The sequence below is a fragment of the Stenella coeruleoalba genome (genome assembly GCF_951394435.1).
Source record: "Stenella coeruleoalba genome assembly, chromosome: 6".
Classification (NCBI taxonomy): Eukaryota; Metazoa; Chordata; class Mammalia; order Artiodactyla; family Delphinidae; genus Stenella; species Stenella coeruleoalba.
Genome location: NC_137151.1, coordinates 99,255,511 through 99,266,671, shown reverse-complemented (window position 1 = coordinate 99,266,671; position 11,161 = coordinate 99,255,511). Strand labels below are relative to the sequence as shown.

Below are 11,161 nucleotides of genomic sequence, written 5' to 3'. Positions count from 1 at the left end.
GCGGGCCCCCGCCGCTGTTTTCGCGCATTCCCCTTTGTTCTGCTCCATTGTGTGGCGCTTCCTCCTCTGGCGCTTCTTCTCGGCACCCTGGCAGCCTGTGGGGAATTCGTGAAGGGGCTTTTGGTGACTTTTTCTTTCTTCCGCCCTCCTCCCAACCCCCTGGTTTATTTCTGAGGAAGTGAGGAACTCGTTTGCGCTGCCCCGCCCTCGCGGTTCCCTGCCCTCGGGCCTAGAAGGGAGGCGGAGTGGGAAGTGACCTGCCCTCCTCCCCATGCCGGCTTCCTCGTTCTCGCGCCTCGCTCTTCCTCCGGGAGGCATCCTGACCCCGCATTCTGGACTTTCACCTCCTAACCGGCCGCGTCCACGCCAGAACGGCGATACGCGACCCTCTCCCCTCTGAGGGGCGCAGGCTCCGGCCGCCTGGGGCTCCACCTGGCACCCAAGCGAAGGTCGGAGGCCGGTGTGCGGCCCGAGCCCAGTCGCCTCAGCGTACCGGGAGCCGGTGCAAGTGTCGCCGCGACCCTCCCAATCCCTCGCGCTCGCGCTCCCCGGGCGCCGCACGGCCTCTTCAGCCCCCTTATATAGCCCTCTAAAAATAGCTCGCCTCGCACCGCCTTGTAAGGCAGCAGGGAGATTCGCAGCGTGCCAATCCGCGCCCGCCGCCAGGGCCAAGCCCCGCCCCAGGCCCTGCTCCACGCTTCCCATTGGTCCTCAGTGACTTCATGAGCCCCCTGTTTACCATACATGGTCACACGCGGCCTAATGGACGCCCTCCTCCGAGATCCCACGGCTGCGCGGAGAGCCGGGCGGAGGGAGGGAGTTTGGGGAGGGGGAAGAGCAGGAGGAGGAGAAAAGGAGGAGGGGGGGGAGAGACTACAAACTAGCAAGGATGGGGGTGGGGGTGGGGAGGGAAGGAAAGAGGGGGAGAGAAGCGATCGCGAGAAAAAAAAAAATGCCACCTCCCAAAATAAAGAGCAAAGATTGCATTAGGAGCGAACAGCGCTGCAGAAATAGATGGCAGCTTCGTGTCAGTGAGTTTGCATCCCCCTTCCTGATCCACGAGCTGGAGTGATTAGAGCCCTGGAAGGGAATTGTTACTCCCGTGAAGTCCCCTTTTCCTGGCAGCCGTCTGCACTGTACACGCTGGATGCCTCTCTCCATCCACCCCACTCAGTCTCTCCTCTCTCACCTCCTCTCTCCCTCTCTTCTGCATTGATTTTTTTTTTTTTTTTCCTTTTTAGTTGACTGAAACAAAACAAAACAAAAGGGCCACTGGATGTCTGCCTCCTTGGGGGGTGAGCCAGACAGACTGACAAACAAACAGACCCAACTGTGTTCGGGGGAGGGTTTCTCCTCCCGTTTTGCCCGGCAGCAGCAGCATGGACGTGTTGGCTAGTTATAGTATATTCCAGGAGCTACAACTTGTCCACGACACCGGCTACTTCTCAGCTTTGCCATCCCTGGAGGAGACCTGGCAGCAGGTGAATGATTTAAATTACTTGTGTAAATCGTGTGGTGGCGGCGGAGACGCAGGGGCTGCGTTGGTGTGGGCTTGGGGTTGAATTTTGTTTGTTCGTTTGTTTAATTCCCCCCCCCCCTTTTTGGCTGTCTGTTGTTTAAAATGTTTTCGGAAACAGTCATCTGCTTACCTCTCCACCCACCCCCTAACCCCTTAGTGTGCTGAGCTGAGCGGCCGGTCGGAGCTGCCTGCGTTTCAGTCACCAACACACATCCTTGCGCACACGTTGTGCGGCTCACTGCCCCCCAGCAGAGACCTGCCTAACTTCTGGGGTTCGGAGGAGCCGGGTGGGAAGGTGGTTTGGGGCTTTACGAGCCATCACAGACGGGTACCGCGTCCCTACATGCACGAGCTCTACCTCCTTGGTACCTTAAATCAGGTTCATCTCTTTCAACTGGTGCTAACGACCGTCAGATGGGGGGGAGGGGGTAGGAGCAAAGCGGAGTGTTTTCCTAGTAATTAGCGAGTATCAGTAAAGAATAGGAACTTGATTTTGAGATTAGAAGCTGGGCAGAAGGAAGAGGAGCCCAGTGATAAAAGGATACTCAAAGATATCTCGGAAGAGGATGGGAAGATGTGTCTATCTCATGCTGACCGTGCATTGTAGGTTTCCCCAGTGCGGTGTCTTCGGAAGGAGAACACCGTCTGTGGGTGTCCTTGCTTCTCTTTCGTTTGGTGTGCCTCTCCACTTAGCACAACCTCCGACAAAGGGTGGTGTGTGCTTCCATGCCTCTGACTTTGTTTTAGAGGACTAGTCAAGAAACTCCTAAGATGCTGAAGGGCACCGATGCCAAGTTGGCTAGGCGTCCCAGTGAGGGGGAAGCGGGGCTGGTGACAAGTTCACTGGGCTTTGTGAAGTGGAATAAAGAAAGTGCTGGTTAGTGGAAAGTGCGAGATCTGCTGCGGAAACAGTGGTTTTCTCAGTAAGGATTAGGAGCTGCTGAGGGGACATTCTGCAGGAAAGATGGTGGGTGGGGATGGAGGGACACGAACATTCTTTCAGAATTCTACAGTGTGCATCATGGAACGTGCAAGAAGACAGTTCGGATTTGCACATTGGAAGTGTGAACGTGCACAATCCGTCTGGGAGAAACGTGCTTGCCCTTGGGGCGGGCGGCAGGAGGCTTGGTGTGTGGCTGCTCATGTAACTTCTCTGCTCCGTGACAGCAGCTTGTTAAGGCTAATGAACGGCTGAATTTCCTCCGACAGGATACAAAGCGGGATTTGCCAGTTTGAGCCTGGGATGTAACAGTTGCTGCTTTAGCGAGTGAGGTTTGGCTTGTGGTATAAGGAGCCTATCCTGTGTACCATTGTTGCTAGTTGCTGTTCTCCCCTGATTTCGAGGCTGGAGTTTCTCCAGGTACTGGCCTCTGGTGTCTGTGCTTCCACACATACATTCCTGCCCAAGGATGCTGGCAGATGTGTTTGACTTTGTCTTTCCCTAAATGCACGCACAGCTCACATGTTTCTAGCAGAAGGCATTTCTCCAGTGCATCCTTTCCCCCATCCTTGATGAGACTATCTCACGAAGGGTCTCACTAGAGCATTTTCCTGCTTTTATTTCACATGCTAATTAAACCAAAAGGTTGCCAGAATTTCATTTTCTGAAATAGTCTTCATTTCACACTGTCAGCCCACTGGTGTTGAATCGGTTGCCTATTAACAACTGTCTAGACAGGTTAGGGAAGAGAATCTGTTGATTTAGTCAGCCTGCCCAAGGCAGCCCTTGTTTGTGACTAACTGTTAAGCAGGGTTGGAGGGAAGAAAGTTGGCTTTATTTGTTACAACGTTCCCTCCTGATGAATCACACAACTTTGTTTGGTTCAAGATTTCACAGTAGTAAAGCCTGCTTTGGGGGAAGGCCTCTCCAGAGGAAACCTGCTTTTCTAGATCTGGTTAGAGCATCCTTGAGAAGGTCTAGATCTGTAAAGAAACATCATTGGTTTGATAATTAGAGGATGTACTGGATCTTTTGTTTCCTTAGAAGCCTTCTCCGCTTCCCACCCACCTCATCCTTCATCTCACCTCCTTCAGGGCATCTCTAGCTTAGTTTGTATCTGTGGGCAAATAAATTTTCACCCCCCTGTTTCTTGCGTTAATCCTCTCCTACTGCCAACTGCCCTCAGCTTAAAACCCTTTGCCAAGCTCTTTCAGAGGCATGCTCGTAATCCATACTGAAACATAACTTGTGAGGACGCGGTCCTACATGAGACATCGTTCCAAGGAGCTTTCTTCTGTGGGCTCTGTAGTCACAAATGCTTTCTGTAAAGGTGACTGTGCCTCCCAGTTCATGCTGATGACATAACCTCCAACCTCTGTCTCTTCCTTCCTCCCTCTACCTGCCCCCTCCCTCTTGCCTCTTCTGAGTATAAAGGAGGGGAGTGTGGTTATATGCAACTGTTGGTTCTAAATCAACCATCACATGGTGAAATTTTAAGGCTCCTGTGCTCAAATCAGCTCAAGAAGGTTGCTACAAAGAACCCCAGGCAGGAGGAAGTTTCCTGATGCTCTGGGGTAATCAGATTTTAGAGGTCAAATGAGGAGCAGTTATTAGATGTACTTCTGAAAGTGAACAGTGTACCTTGAGGAGATGAGCGAAGTCCAGAGATTCCAGTAGTCTTGATTTGATTCGTAAGAAACAGAGTGGCTTGGATGTTAAACTCAAGACCATCTGTGCATTTGAAAATTAAGGATGGACTCTTTGGAGTTTTTATTTTAAACTCAAGTCTGGGATAATAGTTCTGCTTAATAGTCAGTGAGCTTGTCATGGCCCTCCTGTCACAGGGGTCGTCATTTTGACATTGGGTTTTTGGGCAATATTGTCTGAGCCTCATACAGCTCCAACTATGAAAACCATTGTTGGTGTAATTTTTAAATCCAGATGGACATCCTACATTAACAGCTCTCCATTCCTGGGCTCTGACTGCATACTTAAGCATTTGGCCCAAGTAACATCATCCCTGCCTGTCATATAACTGTAAATTACACTGTGCTTATGTGGTCTGTTATTTTATGGAATTCAGCTGACGCACAACTCTTAAGGCTACCAGCCTTAAGCTCTTTGGAAACTTGAAGGAAAATTTCCAAGAGCTGTCTGAGGAAAAGTAGGAAAAAGTCAAAGGTAGGACAGAAACTAAGAGTAGCGTATAGGGTACCACTTGATGATGGATAAAGGGGGACCCATTCATGAGTTTTGTTGCCATTAGAAATCATGATTTTTCTGGACCCACTGCTGACTTGGGAAATAAAAGAGGATTTGGTACAATACTGATGGTTATTTTTCTTTGGGAAGCTACAAAGACTTTTAGAATTTGGATATATTCTTTATACCTAGACTGCTATTTCATGAGTGCAGGTCAAGTAATGATGTTCTAAGTCTATTTGCACTTAGCTTTGCTTCATGCCATTGAGGAGCATGGTATGTTTACTTGAAAACTCTTATGGAATTATGCTTGTTGTTAATGCTGATTCATAATTGGCAGATGGGGTCAGTTTCAGGCCTCCTTTTTGCTCAGAGAAAATTTTCCACTGCTACTGGAAACAAATAAATAAATCATAGAACATTCCTCCCTCCTCCCCCATTCCCCCATTGTTTTAAACTAATGGCATACTTGGCTACTGTAAGAACTACAGCGTCCCCATAACACTGCAATTTCATCTTGGTTTCAGGCACCCTGAAACACTTTTTACAAGGGCCTTTGGTATGAAGCATCTCTAGGGGACAACTTACAAAAATGGTTGCCTGCCAAGAACAGCCTCATGGTGCAAGGGATGGGATTTGATCTGTGAGCTACATCGCTTCTCCTATGTTGGGATCTTGCCTTTGCACTGCCTTCTACAGGCCCGAGCAGCCTGGTGCTGTCTCAGCCAGAAAGACAAAGCAAACTGTAGGGTCCCTGCATCCGCAGGTTTGCCTCTGTCCCCAATTTGCAGAAAACCTTGTCATGAATTAGAATTTCTTGGCAACAGCACCACCCAGGGAAATTTGTAGACACAAAGGAGCCTTGCTAACCACACTGAAAGGATAAAATAGCTGGCTTTTTTTTTTTTCTTTTTTGTATGTGATTTGTGTGCTCTTTAGTTACCATAACTCTATTTTTTTTTAAATTTGAAACAGTGACTTGATAGATGAAAAAAAAATCAGAACTGCCCCTGTTCTCCAGATTTTCTAAATAAGGATGCAGTCACTCAATAAATGTAGCTTTACAAATGAAAGCACATGTGAATGCCATCTATCACACAGTTGGCCTTTCCATGTTCTTTTTAATTTTAATTTCCATGTTCTTTTTAATAGATACATCTTTGTGTAGATTTAGGGATTCTCAAACATTATCACTCAGTCTACCTGTTTGCAGTTTGGTATTTTGAAGTGAGTGAATGTTACAACGCAGATGTTTTTACTACATCTGTCTTTAGTTGGGGGGATAAAGGAAGTGGTGACTTCTTTGTTCTCCATGAAACTCCCACCCCCACTCCCTACCCTGAGGAGGATGTGATGTTGGGGTCCAATCCATTTAAAGGGCAGAGCAGAAGATGTGACACCTCACCCTGAAATGATTTATGTATGGGTATGTCAGAGACCTTCAGCGTTCAAAATGTGCTCTTCCTCTCTCCCAGCCCATTCTAAATATAAATGCCAGTGGGGGCTATTTGCCTCTCCACTTGAACGGGAATAGTTTAGAGAAGGTCCTAATGGAGCTTTCAGTAGCCATTCTCTTATAAATCTTCAGATTCTTCTCCCTTCAGAGAATTCCTGTATTTTAACTTTTTGAGTACGAGAAGGCAATGCAGTCTTCTTTAATCACTGTGTGCTTATTTGGGAGAGAAGACAGTTTCCTCTGGCCAGTCCGAACTGGCTCATGTTGATGGGATAGCTGGCCAGATCGGGTGGCAGACACCCGCTATCTCTGCAGTTTGTCAGTAGCGTGCAAGGGGTTTTAAATCACCTTTGCTGGACTCCATGATTGGTGAATGCAGAGAACGCCTCTGTGATTCCGGTTCACTCAATCTATCAGTTAGCATGTATGTTTGGAATTGGGATTTGCTGAAAGTTTAGGACAGCTCCCCAACGTAACCTGAGCGGTGCCAGAAGGGTGAGGGGTGGAGATTTATCTCTCTACAAATAAACCCCTTTGTTTCCCCAAATTAGCTGAGTGCTTGCTTAGCATAAACAGGTGGAAATATTTTAACCCAAATTGCCAAATCTTACCTAGTACAGTGATTAGGAAGCTCTATAAGTACTAATGGTGTTAAAGTCGGTGGAGCAAGATGCAGCATCTAATCATTAATGTTACATGCAACATCCACAAGTTAAGAAACACTCCTCCTCCCAGTTACATTGTGTGCTCATTTTAGAGCACCCGCGTGAGAAGCTATCCTTACTTAGTTTAATTTAAGTGTTCCCCAAATCAAATATCGCATTACTGGAGCAGGCTTTTACCTAAGATCGGTCATGATCTTGTTCCTCTCCCTTCTTGTTCCTTGGCCTTCATTTTCTGCTGCTAATTTGGAGAATCATTTCTCCTGCCTTGAATCCTTTTTGTTTTCCTCACTTGGCATTTTGCTGTGACCCTGAGAACTTGGTCCTGCTAAGTGTATTGTGTCCGTTGCACTCTCCATTAGAGCAGCTTCCAGCTGCCCCATCCACCACATGCGTGACATAGAGATGGACAGCGGGGGGTCGGCAGCAGCTTTGTGATCAGTCCGGAATCAGCCTGCTTGAGGTGGGAGTGACTTCTGATTTCATAGTGATACCATTCCTGACTGAGCATTACTGGAACAGGCTTTTACCTAAGATTGGTCATGCCTCTGAGCTGGTAGAGGCAGTCAGTCACACCTTGTGGGCTTTTCTCTGTTTATATTAAAATATGGAAAATATCTCACCGCCAGTACTTCATTCCTTTGCTCTGGTTATGTGCAAAATACTGTTTGGGTGATGCGAATTTGAATTGGATATAGTTCTGCCCTCTATGAGCTTGACTTCAGTAGGGGAGAGTGAGCATGTTCAGAATTAAGTAATACAGTATTAGAACACAGTTGCCAAAAAAAAAAGAGATTTTAAGTCCAGTATTTGAACACTGACCCATGCCTCTCTGTGCTTACCCACCTCGTTACAACCTTGTTTATAAAACATACTTGAGATTTACTAAATTTTCTTAGGCTTTTTTAGCTAATGGTGTAATGGGGCTGGTGGCCCTTTTAGGGCAGATGAGTCGACAGTGTGAATGAATACGCATGTCCATAATGACCAGGAAACAGCATCCATGTCTGTGTCATTCGGAAATGATTATAGGTAATTAAAATAATTAATGTAGAGCCATATGCAATATCTATTTCTGAATATGGGTTTATTGACATTTCCTGAGGTCATATTGAAAGTCAAGCCCCAGGCCTTGTACCAAAGCTAGACCCAGAGAATTTTAGAATTTCAAATCCTGAAAGGGTCTTTGTTTCTTTAACTCTAAAACACTAGGCTAGGACCAAATGATTGTTGAAGCCAGATGAAGCATTGAACCTTCCAAGGTCACCCAGCTGTTGTTAACATGGATGGTGGTCCCAGGCCCAGTACTCTTTCAGATGCCCAAATCAGTTTGCTTGCTTTTCATCACACTGTTCTGAATATACTTTGAGTCACTTCTCATCTTTCCTCCTCTCTCTTTCCCCCTCTCCCCTTAAAGGGAAGCAAGAAAACCCCCATTTTACTTTGAACAATACTAGTACGTGGAATTTTTGAATTGTCTGGGCCCTAAACCAAGATATTGAATATCTTGGAGAAAGCTTATGTGTGTAATTTAATCTCTTTTCCATTTTTAATAATGTGTGGTAACCTGGAAAATGTACACTGTACTGAAAAAACAAAATAAAAGCCCCCAATTGCAACTCCAGCCTTATGAAAAAAAGTGCTGTCACTTAAATGATAACAAACGGAGCGAGAGTAAGAAGGGTGCATTGAGATGTATGCGGTAGGGAGTTGGATGGTTGATAGAACTGGGGTTTTATGTGGAAAGCGTCAAATGCGAAGTTTTGAAATGCTTTGTCTCTGACAACTTGCCAACAAAGGGACTGCATGAAACTGTAGCAGTTATCATGTGCCAATTCAGAAAAATCTCTTTTGAAGTGTTTTAAAATTTCTTGAGAGGGTTGGATGGGCAGTGAGGTTGTAATGTTTTACAAATTTAAACAAAAAACATTGCACATTGTGATAAGCAGTTGGGAAGAGAGACAACTTCTGTGCGGTTTTTAAAAAGTCCTTATGGGGTGGGAGGGTGAAGCCAAGGCTCAATTTTCAGTGTCCCTAGTGAGGAAAGGAAACGCATGGTGCTCTTCACTCTGCTCAGTGACTTTTGGCCCTTCTCCACCCAATCTCTAGTATAGTTATGATGGTGAAAATTCTCTCTTGAAACTTGGCTCACAGATTGGTTTCACCTCTAAGATCTTAGAAACTGAAGATTTCTTCCCAAATGGAGACTTCTTTATTTCTTCAAAGCTGTAATCTACAGCTCCAACTCCAATATTTTCCTGAGTTTCAGGCCCACATTTTTGAACTGGAAACCTGGGGCTGACACTTAAGGCTTTTGGGGTTGTCCCATGAAGACCTCAGCTGAATATGTCCCAAAGCTTGAACACGTCAACTTCTTTATTTCTTCAAAGCTGTAATCTACAGCTCCAACTCCAATATTTTCCTGAGTTTCAGGCCCACATTTTTGAACTGGAAACCTGGGGCTGACACTTAAGGCTTTTGGGGTTGTCCCATGAAGACCTCAGCTGAATATGTCCCAAAGCTTGAACTCGTCAACTTCTTTCCTCCCTTTCCTGGCTTCCCTGTTTCTTTTATTGAGTTGACCTTTCTTCTGTGATCCAGGTTTGAAGGTCCAGCCATCTTTGGCTCCTCTCTTTCCCTTCACTCTGATTGGTTGAAAAATCCCATTGATTTGGTTCTTACAGTACGTCACCATGGTCTACCACTTTCTTCTTGCTCTGCCATTGCCCCAGGGCAGCCCCATCACCTCAGCTGGACTGACTTTCTGCCTCCATCACCATGCTCCAAACTGTCAAGGGGGCCCTCTTTTACATACGATGAGGCCAAATGTCTAAGAGTCACGATGTTCCAAGACTGGGTCTAGGTAGTAGTCACAAGTTTCCCCCTTTGTTACCATGTGCGGTAACCGCCATCCAAATTGAATGACTGTACTTTTCCTGCTTCTCTCTTCATTTATGTCATTTCCTTCAGCCTTTTCCTTCTTCTTCCTCTTTGAGTCTCTTTGTCCAAATTCTACCCATCCTTTAACTTTCAGATGGTTGCCACATCTTCCAGGAAACTCCCTCGCTTTCCCTTGGCCAACAGTAATTGCTGCTGTTTCTATACTCTTGTGTAGAACTTTTTACTTCCTCATGATGCTTTTCAGTTTTGTCCTGTAGTATAGTTTTTCTTTTCTTTTTTTTCCCCCATTGCCTTATTTTTCCAGTTAGGTTGCATGATTTAGAGCAGAGTCCATGCCTTGGTTATAATTTTGATAATAAACTTTTAATACATAACCCTTCAGGTTCTTAGAAAGCCTTGCACGTGGTAGATACTCAATAGATATTTAGGGCTTAATGATGTGACTTAAGATTTGACTATGTCTGTAGTAATGGTTCACAACTGTGGCTGCACCCCAGACCAATTAAATCAGTATTCCTTTGGGTGGAACCCAGGTATCAGTGTCGTTTTGTTTTTGTTTTTTTATAAATTTATTTTATTTGTTTATTTATTTATTTATTTTTGGCTGCTTTGGGTCTTCGTTGCTGTGCATGGGCTTTCTCTAGTTGCAGTGAGCAGGGGCTACTCTTCGTTGCAGTGTGTGGGCTTCTCATTGTGGTGGCTTCTCTTCTTGCGGAGCACGGGCTCTAGGCGTGCAGGCTTCAATAGTTGTGGCATGTGGGCTCAGTAATTGTGGCCCGTGGGCTCTAGATCGTAGGCTCAGTAATTGTGGCGCCCAGGCTTAGTTGCTCCACGGCATGTGGGGTCTTCCTGGAACCCACGTCCTCTGCATTGGCAGGTGGATTCTTAACCACTGCACCACCAGGGAACTCCCTCAGTGTTTTTATAAAGCTTCTGGGTGATTCCAATATGCAGCCAAGGCTTTGAGCCATTAATCTATAGAGGGTTAATATCAGAGATACCAGAGTTGCAGGTGGCTACTACTTATATGGAAACATTTCATTTCTTGTATAACTTGGAATCTAAGTGTAATAGAGGTTTATAATAAAGCAGGACAGTGGATGTACTTCATCCAGCTCCTCGGTTAATAGCAACTGTCCAAGTGTTGTTTCATCTTCCTTGTTTTACTTTCCCTTACCCTAAAGTGTTTCTCATTTAGCTCACATTTCCTATGACCCACTAGAGGTTTGCTTAACCTGGTCAAATTCCATTTCTGGTACCTTTGTGGTGGTGGGCATTAAACTCCAACCATGCCGTGCTTCAAATAATTCATTCTCAGCAAGCTCTCGACCATGATTTTCCACTTACCTCAGCCTGCTCTGTGGTTTTAAAGGGATGGATGCATGCACAAACATTTGTTGGATGATGCCAGATAGGCATTAGGTAGCAGCTCTACATATTTCTTTCTGACCTCACTGTTTGCAAGTAGACTCTGTTTATAA

General features: G+C 45.8%; 1 protein-coding gene across 6 annotated transcripts in view; it reads left to right on the top strand.

Moving 5' to 3' along the window:
- The first annotated feature begins 922 nt into the window (after positions 1-922).
- The window catches only part of KLF7 (KLF transcription factor 7), a 113,700-nt gene continuing 103,461 nt past the window's right edge, over positions 923-11,161 (top strand). For 5 of the 6 annotated variants that reach the window (XR_013828631.1, XM_079923703.1, XM_079923701.1 and 2 more), the window contains exon 1: positions 923-1,481. Coding sequence is in view for 5 of the 6 variants with exons in the window: in XM_079923703.1 (XP_079779829.1) it covers positions 1,380-1,481 (102 nt within the window). In the remaining variant the exon portion in view is untranslated. The remainder of the gene's footprint in view (positions 1,482-11,161) is intronic. The other variant, XM_079923700.1, reaches the window with a different exon arrangement.